Genomic DNA, 22,854 nt, shown 5'->3' on the forward strand with positions numbered 1-22,854 from the left:
GGGCCCCAGGTTGTCTGCAATCAAGTGTAGTGCGATGGGTGGAGAGAGATAAACCGGTGGCATTGCTAGCTTTTAACACTGCCTGTTTCGTAGATGTACATTCTTTCTCCATGTACGTAATAACATTGTATACCACTTCTGGGGTCTGAGAATGTATTATCTGACCGTGCGTACCTAACTTTGACATGTTTAATTCTCTCGAAATGTATATCTTTATATCCGAATATTACCGACCACGTGAGAGTCTTATGAGCAAGGCGTGTGCAGTTACACGCGAAATCAATTTCATCGTCATGCACTGCACGTACACTAGCCTACATTTGCTCTACCTTTCACAAACCAAATGGGTTTGCTCATTGCCGTGCACCACCTACTTTTTTTAAACGCGTTCTCTGCGCTGGTCCAACTTATCCTTGTTTGCCAGTAGCTACTATTTTCATTTTCTAGTTTCAGACATTCTCTCTTCCCAGTAAAGCTGTTACCACGAAGTATTGTAAATGTAATCATGATTGCAGCTTTCATATATAAATTCATTTGATAAATGAAAATGTTATTGTATTGTCCTGAGGTTTTTTTTCGGAAAAGAGGGTGAAGGTCAAGCTGTACATCATTTTATGATCTGTTTCCACTTGCCAATGATCTTAAACTAAATATTCAACTTGTTATTATGCTTGTAGCTGTTACTATCAACATAATATAGATTAAAACACTCATCATATCACATACTTACTGTGTATGCATGTATATATTCGCAGGTGTGTGTGAGTATGCGTGCGCGCGCGTGTGTATGTATGCGCGTATGTATGTATGTATAGATGTGGGTATCTATGTGCATGTGTGCATATGTGTGTGTGCATGTATGTGTATGCATATGTATATATGTGTGTATGTGTGTGTGTGCGCATGTATATGTGAGTGTGTATGTATGCGCAGGCAGTATGTGGAACACAAGTCCAACTTATGTTGAGTAAATGTTATGAATCTTTCCAAGGATTAATTTGTCATTCTGTATTCAATCCAGTTATACTACTTCTATGCGTAGCTGTCATAATTCATAAAGAGTAACTTACTTCAACAGTTGTTTGATATCCCTTGCATACTTATCTCATACCGCTATCTCTCTCTAAAAATATTTTGTCAGGTATAATCCGTCCTCCACATTTGTCTTACGTAACAGAGGCTCGTGCATCCTGAGCTGCATGCATAGCCGAGTTAAGACGGGTCACCATACAGGTTCAGTAAACAGATGATGTTCTTTGTTGGTCTATTTTCCACTGTTCCTTTTTCTGTTACAGATGAAAGATTCCACCTGTAACCTGATTTTATTTTTCGTTTATTTATATTTTCTTACCTTAGTCGGATTATCTACTTGGATTTCTGTCAGAGAGATACATTGTTCAAGTTATCTACACATTAGCAAACAGATATGTTTGCCTTTTTCTCTTAACAAATCAATAGCTTTAAATACACAATTAAACTGCTTTTCAGTTGTATGTCAGAAATTAGATCAGTTCTATTTTCTCACAAAAGAACCCACCCAAGCTGTTATGATTAACTTATCCAACAATGATTGATACTGTACAGTACAGACAAGTGGTGGGTTCTTTTGTTTGTCATATTCAAAACAAATCTGCCAACAAGCTTAAAAATATTTCCTATTCTTTACTACTTCTTTGCCTATACAATGCCAGAGTCACCTTGGTAGCGTCTCTTAGTCTCTTGATCTGCGGTGATATTCATCCTCACCCAGGTCCAATTAAAAATAATGAACTAAACATAATACACTTAAATGTGCATAGCCTTAAAGATAAAATTGACATACTTGAGGCAGAGTTCGGAACCTATGACATCATATGTCTAACTGAGACATGGTTACATGATGGTATAAGTAGTAATGATATTTTAATTCCGGGTTTCCATTCACCTCTCAGAAATAATAGACAGAGCAGGGGCCGGGGTGTCGCAGTGTACGATAAAAGTAAAATGAGTTTTGAATATATGGAGAATATAACTTTAGCCGGGCTTGAGGCGATGTGGATTAAAGTAAGATGTAAAAGACGGAATTACTTAATAGGAACGTTCTATCGGGCAGACAAAACAGGAGCGTACTGGGATTTAATCGAAGGTTCTATCAATAACGCTGTTGATCTTAATATGGACACAATTGTAGTTGGTGACTTTAATATTAATTTACTTGCAGACGCAAGTTATAAAATTAATCAATTATAACTGCTATTTGGACTAACACAACTTATAACTGAACCTACAAGGATTACACCCAGTTCTAGTACATTAATTGATCTTATTTTTGTTTCAAGTGTTAGCGCTGTACTAAAATCGGGTGTTTTAGATCCTGTATGTAGCGATCATTGCCCTGTATATGTCACCATTAATGAGTCGATTGCAAAATCGATTAATTACAAAGAGAAAAATATATAATTATACTCTAGCTGATTTTGACGGTATTAAAATGCCTTATATACTCTTGATTGGCATGCTATCTTTGCCTCTGATAATATTAACCCGAATCGCAGCGATTTGACTGGTGCAATTCTTAAATTATGCGATAGTTATATTCCAAATAAGGTCGTTATGATAAGGCCCCGGGCGCCCCTGGATGAATAGTGAGGTATGTAAATTGATTCGTAAGCGCAATCGCCATCATAAAAAATAGACGTAACTCATCATCTGACTGGGCACTTTTTAGATTGAGTAGAAATAAAGTTATATCGGTGGTAAGAAATGCAAAGAAGATATACATGAATAACATTGATGAACAAATAAATAATGAACATGGTACAAAAACATGGTGGCGTTTAGTTAAGAATTATATAAAAAGTAAACACACCACCAATATTAATACTTTTCTTTCGATAATCCATAACGATAAACTATATGATGATAGTGCTGATATAGCAAACATTATGAATGATTTCTTTGCAGATCAGGCAAGAGTAGCTGCTCCTAATAGGGATTTTCCTGAAATTTGTTTAGAGGCAGATAACCCATTATGTGACTTAACACTCAGTCCGCAAGAAATCCATGATATTCTCTCATCTGTTGATATTAAAGCAACAGGCCCAGATAGTATTGGCAATAAATTTCTGAAAATGAATGCTAGACAATAGACCGATCCAGTCTCGGCCGATAAGCCCCGCCCACTTCGTTTTTGACGTTAGGGGGGACAACCACTGGCAAATCACAATGGCGTCACCGCCGGCGAAACGTTACGTGATTGCGAACGTTGTTGATGAATTCTGCTTGTGATAGTTTGGTATCCGTCGTTTGTGAATGTTATTTAAAGAGGCAAGTTATACGTATGTGATTTTTAATATATTTTAGCTGGCAGATTACAACTGGCGAGTGAAAATGAGTTACATGCCCGATGAACAAGCGTCTCGACTAGCTGCTGAGACTGTAGGAAGCGTAATTTCTTCGAATCAATTAATCTATCTGGCAATTCACCTCCGTCCACAGATATTAGCAGGGAAAGGATAACTGAATTTTGTTGTTTGGGTTTATAATTTTTAAAACTCGTGAACACAACCACATGGTCATGTTGCAGATCGTTTCGGTATCTATAAATAGATTATCAACACTGCTGCGTGTAAATACTTTTACTTACCCGTTTGCGTTGTTCAAATTTAGTTCAATAATCTGAAAACATGGGTTTCTATCTTTTAATGAATTAAGAGAATGGTAAATAAAAAGCAGAAAATATTTCCCGTCTACTACTTCATGCACCTTATTTGTCTGTACAATTAATGTAAACAAATCAATCACAGCATAACCTATTTGATCTTATTTGGAAATCTGGAAAAGGTAATATTGGGCTTGTAAACAATATGTTTCCATGGACGTATCTGGACATACCCAGAAACAAATATTCAACAGCTGATCTGCAGCAACTCTCAGTAAAGTTTCTCTCTTCAAAATCTGTACACCATGATAAAATGACACTGAATATAAGGAAATCATTTTTTTAATCATCATTTCCATTTAATTTTTCTATATGTACTTTCTTGTGGAATCCTTATTTACATACAAACTTCCACAATACTGGACTTCATGAACTGCCAGCGTTTATGTACAGGTATGTCACAGCACCAAAACACAAAGAAGATCCCAGATACAGTCTGCACCTGTACACTAGCTGACCCATCTTCCAGAAATAGGAAACATGTGATGCAAGATTTTGGAACAGAGAATCCACAGTTATTTGAACAATTAACTAGCATTGAAATAGAATGTTACACAAAATACAAATGTAGATCTATTGTTTTTTCATCAGAGATGTATAACTGCTAACTACTAGTGTAAATAAGGTGCAAAGAATATATCCTATGTTCAAGGCCTTCTGTCAATACAATTATTGCTTCTTAATTAAACAATGATAATCTTTGTTTTATTAGATCTGAGACCATATCCCTAGAGGACATAACACTGATTTTGATCTATTTCCTTTTCTGAGATACTTACTGGTGTCATAAAAATTATAGTAAAGTTGATTCAAAATTTGGCAAAAGTCATAACAAAGGTTTAGGAAAACAGACATGAAAATGTCCTGAAGCGTTCACCTCCTACAAACCAGTGTGCAATTTAATATGAAGCTCATTTTGCAAATAACCATCAACAAACCTTGAACAATTTGTCCAAATCCACCATCTTAATAAACACTAGCTTTGTCTCAGTCTTCAAATAGTAGTAACCTCCTAAAAAACTTATGATTTATCAGAAGAATTACATCAAATATGGGTTAAATATATGTTTCAATCTTTATTCCGTTGAAAAGTCACCTGAGATTTTTGTAAGTTATTCTGTTCCAGGACTAGATAATGCCTGACCAGGGTTTGACCAAAACGTAGCCTTTGCTTTTTCAAATTTTCTGGATGTTGAAATAACTTTAATGAGTTATGATACTAGCAATCACTTTCAGAATTATCTTATTAGTAAATGTAGTATTTAAAAAAACCATCTAAAAGCAGGAGCCAAGAAACTAAGTTAATACCAAGTGATTGTCCTGCCATGATATGTATGGTGTTTGTTTGGCTAGTTCTGCCTTAAAATCTAAAAAATCTGATATGTCAATCAATTAAATAATTATTTATTATTGATTAGATTATTATTAATTTTATTAACCTTCCACGTTTACTAAAAAAAGCAAGATTCTTAAAACATACCTTGATATCATTTCCAGTGAATTAATCAAAATTACAGTTGTAATATTACTCCTAAAATGTACCATTATATGTGAATAATTTATGTGGTAACAAAACTTCAAATAATGTTCTCATAATTAAGATATACACTGTATTTCACTCAGGTCCAATACTCCAGAAAGTCACTATTCTTCTCACATAGTTTTCAGATTCGATCAACCTGGAGGAAGGTAATTCAGTTCAAAGTCCCATGCAACCCTTTATAAAAAATCTGAAATATTTAAAGCATGGTTTTATAGGCACTCATATGAACTAATTTTGATACTTGGATATTGCATGATAGGCAACTGCTGACACTAACAATATTTCCGTTTGAATAAAAAATATTACTCCTCGAATATTTTGCTCTGTTAACAAGATACTGTAGGCCTTCAGATTGTGCTTATGAAACTTAAAACATCCTAAAATGTGTGACAAATTGAAGAATATCTAAGAGTGAAGGGGACAATATCCGCCACATTGTTCTTTCATGTAACATATTTTGCTATTTCGGTTGACCCTAACCAAAATGAATATTTGTTTACATTGTGTCACGGCTTTCTCGCCTGTCTCTTTTGAGCTTTGTGACGTACCAACTCAATGCCTAGTAGTGACTAAACACGTTAAGCAAAAACAATTTTGTAGTTACAAGAATTGTCCGTGTTTATAACACTTGCAAAGTCTTAAACTGCTTTTTGTTGTCATCAATTGGTAATGATTTTGCACATGTGCAAAAGTGTGGAAATTCGTGCAAATTCTCATCAGCAGACAGACGTAGGTTTCCTGAACGATGGTGCAGACATTTAACTGATCGTCAGGCCTATCGCGTTTCTTGATCCGCCTCCATTTTTGTTGTCTTGACCATAATGGTTTTGTTACGGTACACATCAAATCGCAGCAATATGTAATAAATATAGCGAGTGTAAATGGCATAATTCGAAGCACATCGCTTCGGATGCATCGTTTGACCCCGGAAATAAGTCTGACAAATCCACACAGCGCGCCCGGCCTGCTGATTGGCCAAAATTGACGCATGCGCCAGTTTTGATTGACAGACTGGATCGGTCTATTAGCAGTTCCCTTATCTGAAGTTTTTGATCTATCATTAAAGAATACAATGTTTCCTGATATCTGGAAGGAGGCATCAGTTGTTCCTATACACAAAAAAAGTAGTACAAATGAATGCTCTAACTATCGACCTGTCACACTAACAAGCTGTGTAGCAAAGATTTTCGAAAAATGCATTTTTAAACATGTATTTAATCATTTTAGGGATAATGAAATGCTTACAAACTTACAATCCGGTTTCATGCCAGGCGATTCAACGGTTAATCAACTAACGTACCTGTATGACTTTATAGCGGGTGCATTAGATAGCGGTAAGGAAATTAGGGCTGTATTTTGTGACGTAAGTAAGGCTTTTGACAAGGTCTGGCATAAAGGTATTATACATATGCTAAGACGTTATGGTATCGGGGGTAACTTGTTGAAATGGTTTGAGAGTTATCTAGACAATAGAGTTCAGCGAGTTGTTATTAATGGTAACGCGTCTGATCAAAGATCAATCCTAGCCGGAGTTCCCCAAGGCTCTGTCTTGTTTATAGTTTATATCAACGACATCGTTGAAGGAATATACAGCAATATCCGTCTCTTCGCAGATGACACATCACTTTATGCTATAATAAATGATCCTGATGAAACTGCTCTGTCTCTTAATAATGATTTACGTAAAATTTCTGATTGGGCTGACAAATGGCAAGTTACATTTAATCCTAATAAAACAGATTCTATACAATTCTCTCGTCAAGTGCAGCCCAGCCCAAAACGAAACTTAACAATGAAGGATGGTAATATTAATGACGTTAATAGCCATAAACATTTGGGACTTACTTTACAGCACGATTGTTCCTGGACTGACCATGTTAACTGTATCGCTAAAAAGGTTGCACCCATGGTAAACTGTCTTAGAGGTTTTAAATATCGTCTCTCACGTAGAACTTTACAAACAATGTACAAACAATATATCTTACCTATTTTCGACTATTGTTGTCACATCTGGGACAATTGTACCAAACAGCAAGCACTAACACTGGAAAAACTTAATCTTGATGCACTTAGAACTATTTGCGGTGCTGTTTATGCACGACGAGTCACAACAAAATTTATGATGAGACAAATTTCCAACCACTATGTACTCGAAGATACATCCAAAACTAACGTTTTTTCTATAAGATGGTTAATAATTTAACTCCAAAATATCTGAGCGATCTCGTCCCTCCTAAGGTATCTGACACAACAAGCTACATTTTTCGAGACTGTTTGAAGCTCCAAACTATCGATAGTAAAAGTGCAAGTTATGCTAAGTCATTTCTCCCAGATACAGTAAGATTGTGGAATTGTTTGTCTACCGATTATAGAGAAGCGGCTACTGCGTAGTTTTAAGAAACAGATTAATGGGTCAAATAATAATAATAGTCAAAATTACTTCAATTTAAGCTTTGGAACAAGATTCTGTCAGATTATCCATTCGCCTCAGACTTCGGTTGCAGTGATTTAAAGCATTACATAAATATCAACGATTTATATCTTCAAATCCCTCTTGTTCTTGTGGCTACTGTTACGAAGATCCAATTCACTATTTCTTTTCGTGCGTTAATTACACTGACATAAGACATAAAATGCACTTCTATACTAAAGGATATGACATCAAATCAATACTATACGGCTACTCTCATGGATCTACTAAAGGTACTCTTGAATTATTAGAATCGATCCATTCTTTCATTGTACTGTCAGGCAGATTTGTGTTGTAATATAAAAACAAAATTGCACTTACTATTAAGTATTTTCCGACACTAATGGTTCTAACGTTAAAAGTGGCTATGTTACAGTTTATGATTGTTACATTTCCAGAAAGCTATTTTTTATCGTTTGTTAATATCATGTTTTTCTCCGTACGATTATTATATCTATAATATATCTGTATTCCGGAGCGGTATTCATATAAGCACCATACTGCTTGTTTACCAATCCGGTTCCTCTTTTGGAAATAAATATGTTTAAACGACATACTTACTGAACACAGAGACACACCTGTATGTCCAGGCAGAGCTGGAGGTCACTCATTACCCTTCATACATGATAATGTGTGTCATATACTTACTCAACACTGAGGCAGTGACATCAGCATAACCAGACTCTGCCAGTCCAGACACTTCACACCTGTATGTCCCGGCATAGCTAGAGGTCACGTGACTGGCAGGCAGCTGGATGTCGAGGGAGGAGGTGTAGTCACCAACAAACACACCCTTGTTCTTCCAGGAGTCCAGGAGCGTGGCTGCTGTAGGAGACACCGATCCACTGACTATGATCACTATAGAGCTGCCCTCCACCCTCCTCCATGTGAATAAAATAACTATATCCCCAGGTGTCACAGTGTAGCTGCATCTCAGTGTCAGAGCCTGCTGGTTGGGTATCCCTGTACCTCCTGACCCTGAGACTGTCACTGCTCCCTCAACACCTGGAAATAAGTAACAATATCACCAGATGTCACAATGTTGCTGCATCTCTGTGTCAGAGCCTGCTGGTTGGGTATCCCTGTACCTCCTGACCCTGATACACTCACTGCTCCCCCAACACCTGGAAATAAGTAACAATATCACCTGGTGTCACAGTGTAGCTGCATCTCAGTGTCAGAGCCTGCTGGTTGGGTATCCCCGTACCTCCTGACCCTGATACACTCACTACCCCACCAACACCTGGAAATAAGTAACAACATCCCCAGATGTCACAGTGTTGCTGCATCTCTGTGTCAGAGCCTGCTGGTTGGGTATCCCTGTACCTCCTGACCCTGATACAGTCACTGCTCCCTCAACACCTGGAAATAAGTAACAATATCACCAGATGTCACAATGTAGCTGCATCTCTGTGTCAGAGTCTGCTGCTTGGGTATCCCTGTACCTCCTGACCCTGATACACTCACTGCTCCCCCAACACCTGGAAATAAGTAACAATATCACCTGGTGTCACAGTGTAGCTGCATCTCAGTGTCAGAGCCTGCTGGTTGGGTATCCCCGTACCTCCTGACCCTGATACACTCACTACCCCACCAACACCTGGAAATAAGTAACAACATCCCCAGATGTCACAGTGTTGCTGCATCTCAGTGTCAGAGCCTGCTGGTTGGGTATCCCTGTACCTCCTGACCCTCATACACTCACTACCCCACCAACACCTGAAAATAACATCTGTACAAAAGTGAGGCAAGCATGAAAGAACTGATTCTGAACACCATGCAAATAATATTTTGCACTTGTTTAGGTTACTGGTTTTCAGTTTACATGTATGCAACAAAGCATGACATGCAGCAACCAACTTTACCTCTTGTATTAATGTTGAATCCGATGCAAATGACCCTGTACCTCCAGACACTGATACAATCACTACTATAGTCTGTTTCGCTCAAAAGCGGACTGATGATTTGCGATCTAACTCAAAAACTAATAAACATATATTACTCCATGAAACACTGCTCATAATCAAAACATCAGACCAACCAAAAATTTCAGAATTTATGTCCTAAAAATTAAAAAGTTGTTTAACAAACTATCATCAAAATTTTGACACAGTTCACTATTTGTTACGAGGGAGGGGTGCAAAGAGAGGAACAGCCAGGTGTGCGAGAAAGGATGGAGACAGCACAGGTAAATGAATCAATAACTTTGTCGGCACTTGTGCACGTGCTTCGCGTACACTTGGCTGTTCTTCTCTTTGCAGTCCTCCCTCGTAACAAATAGTGAACTGTGTCAAAATTTTAATGATAGTTTGTTCAACAACTTTCTTATTTTGGGGTCATAAATTCTGCAAAAAAATCACAGAGTTGGTCTGACGTTTTGGTTATGATTATGGTATTATATGTTTATTAGTTTTTGATTTAGGCTTTTGAGCCAAACGGACTATGAGGGCATTGATCCAGAGCAAATAGTGTTTTGAGCCAACAATTACATCAGGTGGTCTGTCCCTGCTCCATCGACCATGATGGCTACGGGGACTGGTCAGCTGCGCCCCTTGACAGAATTTCTGCAACCTAAACAATGGGACAATAAGAATGGTGGATGCCTATCAGATGCCGTTATTTGAAAATATTGCCCGTATTTCTAGTCTTTCCTTCAAATATTAACAGCCAATACATTGATTGATTGCCCATTGTTGTCTAACTAAATTCTTTTATTAAAGAATGATGGTCATCATGCAAATAGTTGTTAGGTAGGCTATACATTCCTCGCACAAGGTAAAAGCCTATTGTTTAGTCAGTTTTAATTTTGATATTTGTATTTTGGTTGTTTTTTTCATTTGTTGAAGCATTCAGCAGAATCATTCCACTTCATTTTTTTAGGCATGATGTTCGATGAAACAGAAAACATTAAATAGGTTGCACTTTGGGCATGTGTGTGAAATATGATTCACGTAGGCAATCTATAAAATGTCTAAATATTACAGTCATGTTATAAAGTCACTAAAAACATATAGTGAACCTTTTATGGAGTTCCAAAATGCCTGGGGCGGTGGGGTAGTCTAGTGGTTAAAGCATTGGCTCGTCACGCCGAAGACCCGGGTTCGAATCCCCACATGGGTACAATGAGTGAAGCCCATTTCTGGTGTCCTCCGCCGTGATATTGCTGGAATATTGCTAAAAGCGGCGTAAAACCAAACTCAGTCAGTCAGTCCAAAATGCCTAAAAATAGAAATTAATTAAGATTATAAGACAAAAACATAAATATGTACAAATTGCTCTCGATCAGTGTCCCTTTTACCACCTTCAAATAAGATATATGAACATGGAACATTCTGTCATACATGCTATGCAAATACCACTTAGCAGTGATAAAATTATATATGTCTGAACACAGGTATTTAACTGTTGAGCTACAAGGTACAGAGCTTTAGATTTGATAGAAAAATGTAATTTTCTGAATAAAATTGATATTTTACACTTATCCTGACTCATGTATTGTTGCTTGTCTCCTTCCTCTTGCGAACGTTAGTGGAACACTTGTATCTCCTATTGAAGCTCCCTTCAATAAAAACAGACGTAAAATCACCACTCACCACGAGTTATCTGTCAGCCCGTTTTGGCGGGAAAAGTGGCGCCACCGCTCCCACATGCTTCACTCTCTCCGATTTATGAGCCCGACACTAGAATTTGCAGGGAAATCCAAAATGTCGAGTGGGGAGGTTGGGAGGGCTTACCTCATGAGTCAGGATAAGTATAAAATATCAATTTTATTCAGAAAATTACATATTTTTCCTTATCCTGACTCATGTATTATTGCTTGTAGAATCCTCCGGATTTGGTGGTGGGTCAAGCTACTTCTGGATTTCATGTAGTGATTTATGTCTTATATACCCCCCTATGGGAACTCCTTGTTGGCACTTCTAGTTTACTGCTTGTGTCTGCTGCTGCTGTAACCCTTCACTTCCAGCTTTCTCTGATGGGGGGACCACAATTGTTAACTTTTGGTCCTGGCTTCTGTTAACATTTTATTTGGATTTTGCAACTCAAACTCTTGATGCAAGCATCAAGTGGAGAAGCGACCCTTTCCTGTACGAGTATGTCCTTACAAGTACTGGGTCATATCACTTATGCTAGTCTCTCCTAGACGTGCATATAGACTCTAAAGCTGAACTCTCCTGAGTGTAGTTTTGTGATAAAAGGGCGAGACTCTGTCTCAGCGCCTTCGTGGGACTGTCAATTGTTGTGCTACAACAAGTGGGCAGAAATGGTGAATGCCAGAGATGTCCTCGGTGGCGATGTCCCTCAGGTAGTGGTTGGTAAACACCATGTCCCATTTCCAGAAGCAGCCCTCCATTATCGTCCTGATAGAGCAATTACCATGTAGAGCGAGTGTTGACGCCAGAGCTCTAACTTCATGTGGGTTGGAGGCTCTTGGAGGATCAAGTTCTGCTGCTTTGTAGGCCCGTAGTATGACAGTTCTGATCCAGATTGATATCTTAGTGCGGAAGACAACCGTCTGTGTTGCTGTCGATATCGGGACGAAAAGACGCTTGAATTTCCGTCTCCTGGACCTGGATCTTTGTAGGTAGACTTTCAATGCTCTCACTGGGCACAAGGATAGGTCCTGCGTATCCTGTGGTCCAAGGACTGATGATAGTGTTGGGACGTGGCACTGTCTGTCTGGATGACCCGGCAGTTGATTCTTTGCTATGAAGTCCCATCTCAGTCCCATATGCACGATGTTTTGATTTTCATCAAATCGTGTTCTCTCGAAGTCCAGAGCATGTATTTCCGACATCCTTGCTGCTGTTGCTAAGGCGATCAGGAACAGCGTCTTCTGCGTCAAGAACTCAAAGGATGTCCTCTCTAATGGTTCGTAGATGTCACTGGTGAGATGTCGTAGCACTACGTTGAGGTCCCACGCCGGAGCTTTAAATCTCTGTCGGTGGTCCTCCAATTTAAAAGGTAAGGCCAGTAACTCTTGTACTTTCGTCAGTTGCATTCGTCCTCATGGTGATAACTGAGCTCAATGCCGCTAGGTATGTTGAGAGTGTTGACCCTTTTAACCGCTTCGTTTGTCTAGGTGACAAAGGTAGTCCGCCACTTGAGGGTGTGTGGCTTTTATGGCTGTGAAGCCGGTCCTCGAAGCGTATGTCTCGAAGCTTCGCCACTTGTCGTCGTACAAGTTGCGTGTAGACTTGCGTAGAGCTAGTGTGACTCTTTTTGCTGCCCTGGCGGAATATCCTCTCTTGTTCAAGCATGCCTGGATACAGTCCACACGAGTAGCCGGAACACCTCTGGGTTGCCGTGCGTCTGCTTTGTGTGAGGATGTACTAGTAGATTCGTCCACTCTGGTAGTTGCAGTTGAGGCAGTCCTAGTTCTTGTATGAGAATGGGGAACCATATTCTCGCTGGCCAGTAAGGCGTGACCAAAATCAGTTGTAAATCCTTCGTCTGACTGATTTTCTGCAACACCCTCGGTATTAGAGCTGATGGTGGAAACGAGTAAGCATTTAGCCCTTCCCAGGAGATGCTTAGAGCGTCCGTTGCCCATGCTCCTGGATCTGGTATTGGTGAGACGAATGTTATCAGTTGATTGTTGAATCTTGTGGCGAAAAGGTCTATTAGTGGTGCTCTCATCTCTTCTATGATCTGCTTGAAGATCTCTGGATGTAGCATTCAATCTGTTGAGGATGACTGCGTTGGACGGGAAAGTGTATCTGCTATCCCATTCTTGGCTCCTGGAATGTGGCATGCTCATATGTGAATGTTCAGGTTGTCTGTTATGCTGGCCAGTTGAAAGCAGAGGTCCAGAAGGTTCGCCGACCTTGTTGATCCTTCTGTTTATGTAGAACGCCACAGTGGAGTTGTCTGTAGGTACCGTCAGATTAGCATTCTTCAAAATGCTGGTCCAGTGGAGTATGGCATTTATCACTGCTTTCATTTCCAGCATGTTGATGGGCAGATATTTCTCTTCTATGGTCCATATCCTAGCTGACACTTCGTTGGCGAGGTTGCTCCCCAACCTTGGAGAGATGCGTCCACATAGAGATGCGTCTTGCACTCCAGCTCTGCTAAATAGGTGCTTCTGCGACCAGTCGATCTCTGAGTCAGTCATATTAGAGAGGGTTTTAGTCTGTCCGGGAGTCCGAAGGGGTCCGGATCGTCCAGTTGTACATTCACGAAGACCTGTAGTGGGCGTAGTTGTAGACTCCCTCTGCGTGTCATGTCCTGTGCTGATGTGAGAAGACCCAACAGACTCTGCCACTTCGTAGTAATAACGGAGAGAGTAGTGCTTGAGATACAAGGACTTGTATCTAGATCCTATGATCATGAAACCCTGGCCGTGTCCGTAAGGGGAAATGAAGATATGTCTGACTCTGTGACTGCCATCGTTGTGAAGTCTATATAAAGTAGTCTGGCTGCCGTCATCCAAAGTCCGCCCAACGTATGTTGCTGCAATTCGATCTGATGAATTGTCTTCAATGTTGACAGGGAAGGTATCTAACCCGTGAAGGCAGCCAAATCATGTAGGTCCCGTCTAACTGGACTGTAATAGAGGCCTTCCTCTCATATTGACAAGTTGTTGTCACTTGTAACCCATTTCCTGACATGTGAACTATACCGACCTCTGCGCAGGGCTTTGTCTCTCATGGTCCAATCAAAATAAAGCATTTTGATTCCTTTGGTTTCCGCGATGTGACGTCACCGGTGTAGCAGGAAAAAGGTCCTTGTAGAATCTAGTGCCGCCGTTGATATCTTATCACCACTCGGTCTTGTCCATAGCCTTCCGGAGTTGCACGAGTGACCACGTGTATCGAGGGTTGAATGGTAAACGCGCGAAATATTTCGCGCGTAATACCGATGTAGGTAGGCTGTTTTCCTGGCTGCTGTGACTGTTACTTCAGTCCTGAAGATAATGCAGTCGTCCTTTTATACAGATAATCAGCTGAAGTCTTCACGTCCTCAGTATTACTGTTATTGTAGACTGCATACATCGATCTCAATGAAGCGTCGTAATTGTAGAGTTGATGCTGAACTTTGGTGTAAATTCTACCGAGTGAGTCGTTGATGATTTTGTAGTTCCTAGCCTTAGCAAGGCTGCTGCTGAACCACGCCAGTGTGAATATCTGCAGATCTGTATGGAAGTGAAGATCTCTATATGGCCATGAGTCTTCTGATGTAGATATATCAATCTATGTGAATCCCGTCCTGGATTCAGTCTGAAGGTCCGTGCCGGTGATGAATTCGGACAAGAGTACCCCTCTTGAATTTCAGTACATGTCCCTCAGTCTATGTGCCGGCGAAGATTTTTCCCTTCTAGGGTGACGCTAGGTCCAGTCCGCAATCGTGTCCTGGTTGAATATCCTTGGAGATCTGCGTGGCGGTCTGCGTAGTGCGTCTGTATGGTGCCCTGTGTGTAGGTGATCATCTTGTAGTCCGGGATTGCCTTCCTGGCAATGTATTCCCAAGTGGTGATTCCCGTGATGATCTGCGAGGCGTTCTTGATGCCCTTGATGTAGGTAGTCGGCGTGAAGGTCCTTTATTAGGCTCATCATCTGTTGACGGTCTCTGAAGATTGCGCCGTGCTGCGCGCAGGTTGCTGACGGCATGTAGCGTTCTGTTGAGAGTACTGCGACGTCTCTGCGTCTTCGTGCAGGCTCGTTGACGGCATGTAGCGTTCTGTTGTAAATGGCCTGCGCGAATGCCTTCGCGCAGGGTCGTTGACGTCCTGTAGAGTTGAGTGCTCCTTTGCTGGGGATCTACGTGGAGACCTGCGTGGAGACTGCCTGTTGAGCTGCGTCTGTAGGGCGATCAGCGTGAAGACCTGCGTGGAGGTCAGCATCACTTGGTTCGTGAATGCCTCGGTGAAACCCTTGACGATCTGCGATGTTGATGACGAAGGCATTCACGATGGCTGTTCATCTGAGTCGTCATCTGAAGATGAGCATGCCGTCCTGCGCAGATCTGCTCCTGGGTCTGGGTGTCGCTTTGCTGGAGGGCCTCTCCGATGTATCATCAGAGTGTGGTTTTTTCGTGCAGGTCTCTGTGGGTGATGACTTGAGCATGTGAGCCCTGTGGCTGTCCATCATGCGATGCTCTTCTTTTCGGGAAGCGCTTCTCCATCATCTCCATCTCTGCTGAGAGAACTGCTGCATGAAGACCTCGGGTTGAAGATCTGTGTTGATAGCGATATGGTCCAGGGATCACTCATCTGCCGCCAGCGTAGATGATAACTCCCTGCTGCATGAAGACCCTGGGTTGAAGATCTGCGTTGATAGCGATATGGTCCAGGGATCGCTCATCTGCCGCCAGCGTAGATGATAACTCTCTGCTGCATGAAGACCCTGGGTTGAACGTCTGCGATGATTGTAGAGCTGCCCTCTCTGCGTTGATAGCGATATGATCCAGGGATCGCTCATCTGCCGCTACTCGGACTGCGTGCTGTATCTCTGGGATGATCAGCAGCGGCTCATCATGAAGTCATCTCTCTTCCATCGGGACGATGTCGGCCGCAAGGCAGCTCACTGGATGTCATCTGACAGCAGTAGACAGCTCGTGAGGAACTCAGCCGGTTTATCCATGACTTGTAAAGTCGCCTGGATTGTCACCAGTACGCCTAAGTACAGAGAAATTTTATTTATTAAATTGAATTTCTGTTAAATGCTGATAAAGATTACAATGATAGCTGGAAGTACATGTTGTTGTGCAGCTAGGGCACAGTCAATGCGGGTCTGCAGCAGCCAACCTAAACCTACAACGAAAGCAGGTTTTCATGAAATGTAAACAACTGAACAATCACATACAAAAAACGTGAATAAACAGTGAAAATACGAATAAATTTCAAACCATATTGTTGAAGGATACTTCCTAAACCTCTATAAAAGTAAAATAGAGGGTAATAACTAATTAATAAAAGGATATAGTGCCGTATAGGTGACACAGGCGCTCTCAACCGTCCACTAGGGCGAAGAAGGAGAAAGTGAAGCATGTGGGAGCAGTGGCGCCACTTTTCTTGCCAAAACAGGCTGACAGATAACTCGTGGTGAGTAGTGATTTTACATCCGTTTTTATTGAAGGGAGCTTCAATAGGAGATACAAGTGTTCCTCTAACGTTCGCAAGAGGAAGGAGACAAGCAATAATACATGAGTCAGGATAAGGAAAAATGACATTGTTAATACCAATGCATACCCTTCAGCAGGATAACTGTTACATAAAGCCTTACAGCAACAGGAAAAGACTGCATTGACATCAGTGTTCTGAAAACAAAACTCACAAAAAATGATCAGATCTAATCATCAGTCTGTGAGCACATGTATGTGTGTTTGTCTGAGTGTATGTCTATGTATATTAAACACAGCCATTCACATTAAACCACCCACCTTTTGCACCACTGTTAGACACTATGAGATAACCCACTTCATGTAGTTTTGTTTTCAGATGCACAGGTCCTTAAAAGTGAAGGTTGTGCTAAACTGAGCTGAGCTATACGTTTACAAAAGACAGTACAGAGGCTTATTGCACTTGATGAAGCCAACAGCTGCATTCAGAATTTAGGACTTGACACGATGTATGTTAGAACTTTGGATTCATACAAGTGTGCTCCAAGTAAGGTGTCTAAGGACCAAAGGGGCGATCTCATGAAACAGTATAACCTGATTGGGGTTTCGGTTACTCAATAACCAGTGTGTCAAAATAGTGATATTCAGTAAAAGGCTACGGGGTGGAAAAAGGGGCACAACTCTGCTATGCTTATAGGCCTTTGCAAGTGTTGTTGAAAATGTGTCTGGTGCATACCGTATTTTGTATTTTGGTGCAAGGCATGTGTACTTGTTGTATCTCAAAAGCAAGTATATTTGTAATTGCAGAACATTTGAAAGCTTGTTTCTGAGGTCATGGCTCATTTTATGTATTCCATACCAAAGGACTGATTGATTATTCTATTATTTTATGTTAAAGAATTGGAAGCTTTTTTTTTTACACTGATTACTTTGAATATTATTTTTACATTAATGGCTTAAATTGATAAAAAAAAATTAGATACAGTGTATTTTTCATGAGCGTATTAACTTTGTAAGCATAACATATATGGATGAACAACTTCATTACTGTTAGGAGCAACGTTATGCGTAAGTCCTAACACCGGTATTAAGAAGTGATGAACATATTTTAGGTGGGAAGCAAATGCAAGTACAAATAGGAGGCAGCGTTATAGTTGAATACATCTGGGTGTGAGTACAGTAGCTTGGAGAAGTCTGTTAGAAGTCATGATGTTCAAACCCGCTGATCCATAAATAATGCTTATTGCACCATGTCTAACAACCTAAAGATCTCTTTGCGACATGAAACACATTTGACACAATTCAGAAACAATCCCTACACACACACACACTGTGAATCTTGAGTCCTCACCTTCGTATCAGGAATATTCTTTTGGGTCAGAGTCCTCACAAGCTGTAGTTTACTTCCTGGACGAACAGGTATAAATAAATCTGTGAGCTATTGTGTGTCACTTGTCACTTGTAATACACAGCAAGCATGCATATCAGATTTTAAATTTAGTGCACTTGAACGTCACAGTATAGATATAGTCCAATCTGAACTCTTTTATTACCCATATTATATGTTTAAAGGTCACATGCAACCACAAAATCAAACATAATTAAAACATAATTATCACTTATTCATGACATATAATATACATTACTGGTTATGAAAAAACATATAAACAAAATTATAAGCGTACAATCGCAAATCAAAAGTGCAATATTGTGTACTTGGGTTTACTTCCCAAGAAACGAAGCAGCCGGGATACGGAACCCAGTCAGATCGGGTAGGTGTGCACTCAAGTGTAACGGCTGGTTCATTTGCAGATGCCCTCACGGGTCATTGTGTGTGTACATATAGAGATGTTGGGTTTTGTAAATACATGCTCATTTCTTGTGTATAACAATTTGCAATCAACAGACATCATAACATGTCATGTGTACCAGTATCACACCTGCCTGTCTGTGTCATTAGATAATGTGACAGAGACAGAACTCGGGCCATAAATCAATGCATTTTGTTTATGGTGTATAGCCTGATAGGTGTTAAGTTCAAATTGCATGTGGTCAGTGATCGAAGTTGTGTATTGAATATTGTCATCAGCAGACAGGCAGGCAGACACATAGGTGTCAATAAAACAGACACTGAATTTTGTCTGTGACAACGACATATCTGTGTCACAGTTAGATATTCTGTCAACTCTAAATAATGACATTGCTTTTAAGTATCGAACTGAGAAAGTGACGTGAAGAAAGTGTGGTGAAATAGACAAATGAAATTATCTTAACAGTTAATTTACTGTCATGACATAAAAAAGCTCGCGCCTGTGAGATATCAACAAAACATTAGAAAAATAGCTCACACCAAAGCCTTCCAAATATACACCGGACAAGCCGCTTCCAAGCTGCGCGAACCTATTTCACTGCGCACGTGCTATGAGCGCAGCCCAGCTGTTGAAACCAGTTTGAAAATTAGTGAAACGTTTGAACTCCGATTTCGCGAGGGTTTTTTCATCGCGTTATTTTTCAACTTTATAAGTTGAATTTGCATTTTTTGACGCTTTGTTTCGGTAAGTCCATACCGAAAGGTATCAGAATCTGCAAAGTTGTGTTTTACGTTGCATGTGACCTTTAACTGAAACATTAATCTATGAAACTGATAAAATACCTGGTTTTCAGCTGCCTTTCAGAAAAGATTGGATAACCAGGATTGGCAGGGTGGTGGTTCATCTATATCATGAATAATCTCTGTTCAATGTATAAACAAATTTAACCCACAGGGTTTAGAGGTGATATGGATGTAAGTGAAATTTGAAAAAAAATTGGGAATGGGTTTATAAATCATTTGGGGATGACATCAACTTTTGAATGGAAACAATATTTGTTGGCAATTTTAATATCAATATTTATAGTCAAATCAGTAATAGGATTGACAGTAATGTGGACGCACATGGTGAATTGCAAATTATAACCAAACCGACCATGATTATACAGACTTCGAGCACATTATCTGACCTTACTTTTGTTTGAAATACAGGTACCATTGAAAATTTAGGTGTTTGTGATCTCTTTTGTAGAACTTTATTAAGAGGAGCTTGGACAAAGTCTACTTGCATGGCAGAGGTACCAATCTGCAATTTTGCAATTTGAAAAAGCAAACCCTGTCAACAAATCATATCGTGTCGTAACATATACTCCTCATTGACAATAAATTTCTTAGCTGTAGTCTTACATATTGATTACTGCATGAGTAACCTTTCTGAAACTCTGAATTCTGGATTAAACCTTTGCACCACAAACGTTATATACAAAGCAGCAAAAGAAATGTCAGTTTGGAATTTTCTGTCGCAGAAACGGATAACTGTAAAGTCATTTAATGTTTTGATTGTATATTTTGACAACATCACCAACTTTACCTGAGCAAAGACATTCCTTCCCAAACTCAGAATGGAACCAAGGAAATGGTCTCAAAAACACAACCTGAACTGGGAGATTGTACGGTGTTCTCAATGTTTTTCATGCTGCACATGCTGTTCACAAGCCTTATAAAATAAAACCCCCAACCTGGTTGAAACATTCACATTACAACGTTAGCAGGATGGCGTGACTCACGACAGCTTAGAGGAACCAGGCACTAGGAAGACCTAAAGATGGCCACACTGCACAAGCCATTCCCAATCACTTCCAGGTCAACATTCGAACCATCTACAGGCTGCAGCAACATTTCCGGGGAACCAACAGCACAAATGGTCGCCCCCGTACTGACAGACCAAGGGTGACCACAAGACGACAAGACCGACCATGTTGTGCGACAGAATGTACAGAATCACTTCATGTAGGCCTCTGAAACAGCACGCCAGACAGTGGGAACACGCGGAAAACCAATCAGTACTGATACAGTATGCCGACGTCTTAACAGCGGGAACCTCCATTGCCGTAGACCTTACCATGGACCTATCTTCACCCCTCGTCATCAGCGTGAACGTCCTCAGTTTGCCCTACAAGACCAAAACTGGCGATACAGGCAATGGAGAACTGTTCTGTTCACAGATGAGAGTCGGTACTGCGTATCAACTGCAGATGGCAGAATGTGTTATGGTAAGAGACTCATGGGGAGGTGCAAACATCATGGTATGGGGTGAAATAGGCCTGAACCAGAGAGTGGGTCTTGTGGTGTTCCAGAACCTTGGTCCAGGAAGGGGAGGCGGCATGGTGGACGAGCTGTCTAAGGCGCCGCACTAGTAAGCGAAAGGTGCCGGGATCGATCCCCACTTGTGATCGGGTGTAAAAAGCTTGGAGCTAACATTACTTACAGGCTCTTTCAGTGTTGTCACAACCCCTAGTGTGCAGTACACAACCCTGTGCACTCATCCTACGGTAGGTGACCAGATGGTGGACACACAAACACGTGCAGACACCTTGTTGCGTGTAAAGTAACGTGCAGAATCATTGGACAAAATACTGTGACTATGTGTCCCAGTTCACCCAGCTGCAAAATTGGTACCTTGTGATGATGAGGCTGTGTGATAACTTGCTGCGCCTAACAGGCTGCATGAGTTGAATACTCCCCAGGGAGTTGAGATGGTTAAAAGAATGCAAGAAAAAAAAGTCACCCGTTGATCACGGGAACACTCCAGCGCCTTAAGCATGTACTAGTTGCGTGGATATGTGCGCTATATATCCTATCATATCAAATCATATCACAACGGCGCGCTACATCAACCAAGCTCTCGGACCCCACGTTATACTACATTTCACACGTCACCAGAACATTTTCCAGCATGATAACGCCTGGGCCCATACTGCCAGAGCTACATGGGACTTCCTACAGCAGAACAGTGTCAACATTATGCAGTGGCCAGTCCTTAGTCCTTATAGCCTTCACCAATGGATTGGTGCACTCCATGCATAGACGCTGTGCTGCAGTTATTGCAGAGTCTGAATGGACTGCAAATGTTCACGTAATTTCTTGAAATTGTGGCGAGTTATTCCTTGATGTGTCCAGATATTGTACACAAATTATGTCCATTTCTGTAATGATTGATTCTAATTTTTAGTTTGTACTAACATGTTTTTTGCTGCTGAGTATAAATGCTGACGTTTGCCACATGCTTTTGCAAAGGGACGTCACTCTAAACAATAAGATTTGAAATCTTAATTCAGGCCCATGGGTTTAACAATGGAAAAATATACCGTTTTCAAGCCCATGGTCGTAATTTCGAGTGGGCTTAAATACGGGAAATCCTGGTACACTTTGTGGATTGATTTAGGTTGGGGGGGGGAAACACAACTAAAACTACTGACACGAGTCAGCCAGCATAGATCAGGCATCAATGTTGTATATACCACCATCCTTCTTGCCCTAAATTCAGTCTGCCTCACAGAATGTCAAGAGAAACTCATTGGATTTGACTGATATGCACAGCAATGCCATATGGATGTAATGAGAAAATGAGAGACATTGGCAGTCTTTCTAACAGAAGAACTGCCAAAGTCAATGTATTGAGTCTGTTTCCAGCTTCCCAAAGACGTGGAAACAAGAAGGGACGAAGGCCAAATGATACCATTTAATTGGAAGAGTTGTCATCTGCAGGAATCATTGGGATTGCACAAAGTGAGAATAAAACTATACCCTCAGTCATTAAATTTTTGTTAAATGCCTCAAGCAGTGTTTGCTGATGGATGGATCTACAATATCGACTAGAGAGCACAGTTCTTGACATTTCATCGACACGTTTGGCGAAACAAGAAACAGACTCACTTGAATCAGACAAAGACTGCATGATCCTGAATTTGAAATTTGCAAACAAGGGAATTGATGCTTTAAATATAAGCAACAATCTGAGGCAAAAATCAATTTCCCAAAATATGCAAAATATTTCAGATTTCAGGAAATACCAACAATATTGTTTTCCTATACGAATTTCATCCAGGCTGTTCAGTTGTAGGAACATGTTGCAGAAAGTGGACTTGGCAGATCATGATGTCAATTCTACCTAATGTGGCTGCCAAGACTCAAAGTTTTGCTACCAAACCAAATACTTCTCCAATGTTGACAATAGCAACCTTCACCAATTAATTGAATATGGACCT

General features: G+C 40.5%; 1 protein-coding gene across 2 annotated transcripts in view; it reads right to left on the minus strand.

Moving 5' to 3' along the window:
• The window catches only part of LOC124280715 (hemicentin-2-like), a 56,177-nt gene extending 37,942 nt beyond the window's left edge, over positions 1 to 18,235 (minus strand). Inside the window, exons 1-4 of one of the 2 annotated variants that reach the window (XM_046716708.1) lie at positions 18,128 to 18,235; positions 16,907 to 16,974; positions 8,779 to 8,837; positions 8,362 to 8,659 (exon numbers count right to left, since the gene is read on the minus strand). In XM_046716708.1, the coding sequence (XP_046572664.1) occupies positions 8,362 to 8,659; positions 8,779 to 8,837; positions 16,907 to 16,967 (418 nt within the window). In that variant the 5' untranslated portion in view covers positions 16,968 to 16,974; positions 18,128 to 18,235. Of the gene's footprint in view, positions 1 to 8,361; positions 8,719 to 8,778; positions 8,838 to 16,906; positions 16,975 to 18,127 lie in introns of both variants that reach the window. The other variant, XM_046716702.1, reaches the window with a different exon arrangement.
• Positions 18,236 to 22,854: the final 4,619 nt, after the last annotated feature.

The sequence above is a fragment of the Haliotis rubra genome, unplaced genomic scaffold, assembly GCF_003918875.1.
Source record: "Haliotis rubra isolate DU_JTF1 unplaced genomic scaffold, ASM391887v1 Scf1078, whole genome shotgun sequence".
NCBI lineage: Eukaryota > Metazoa > Mollusca > Gastropoda > Lepetellida > Haliotidae > Haliotis > Haliotis rubra.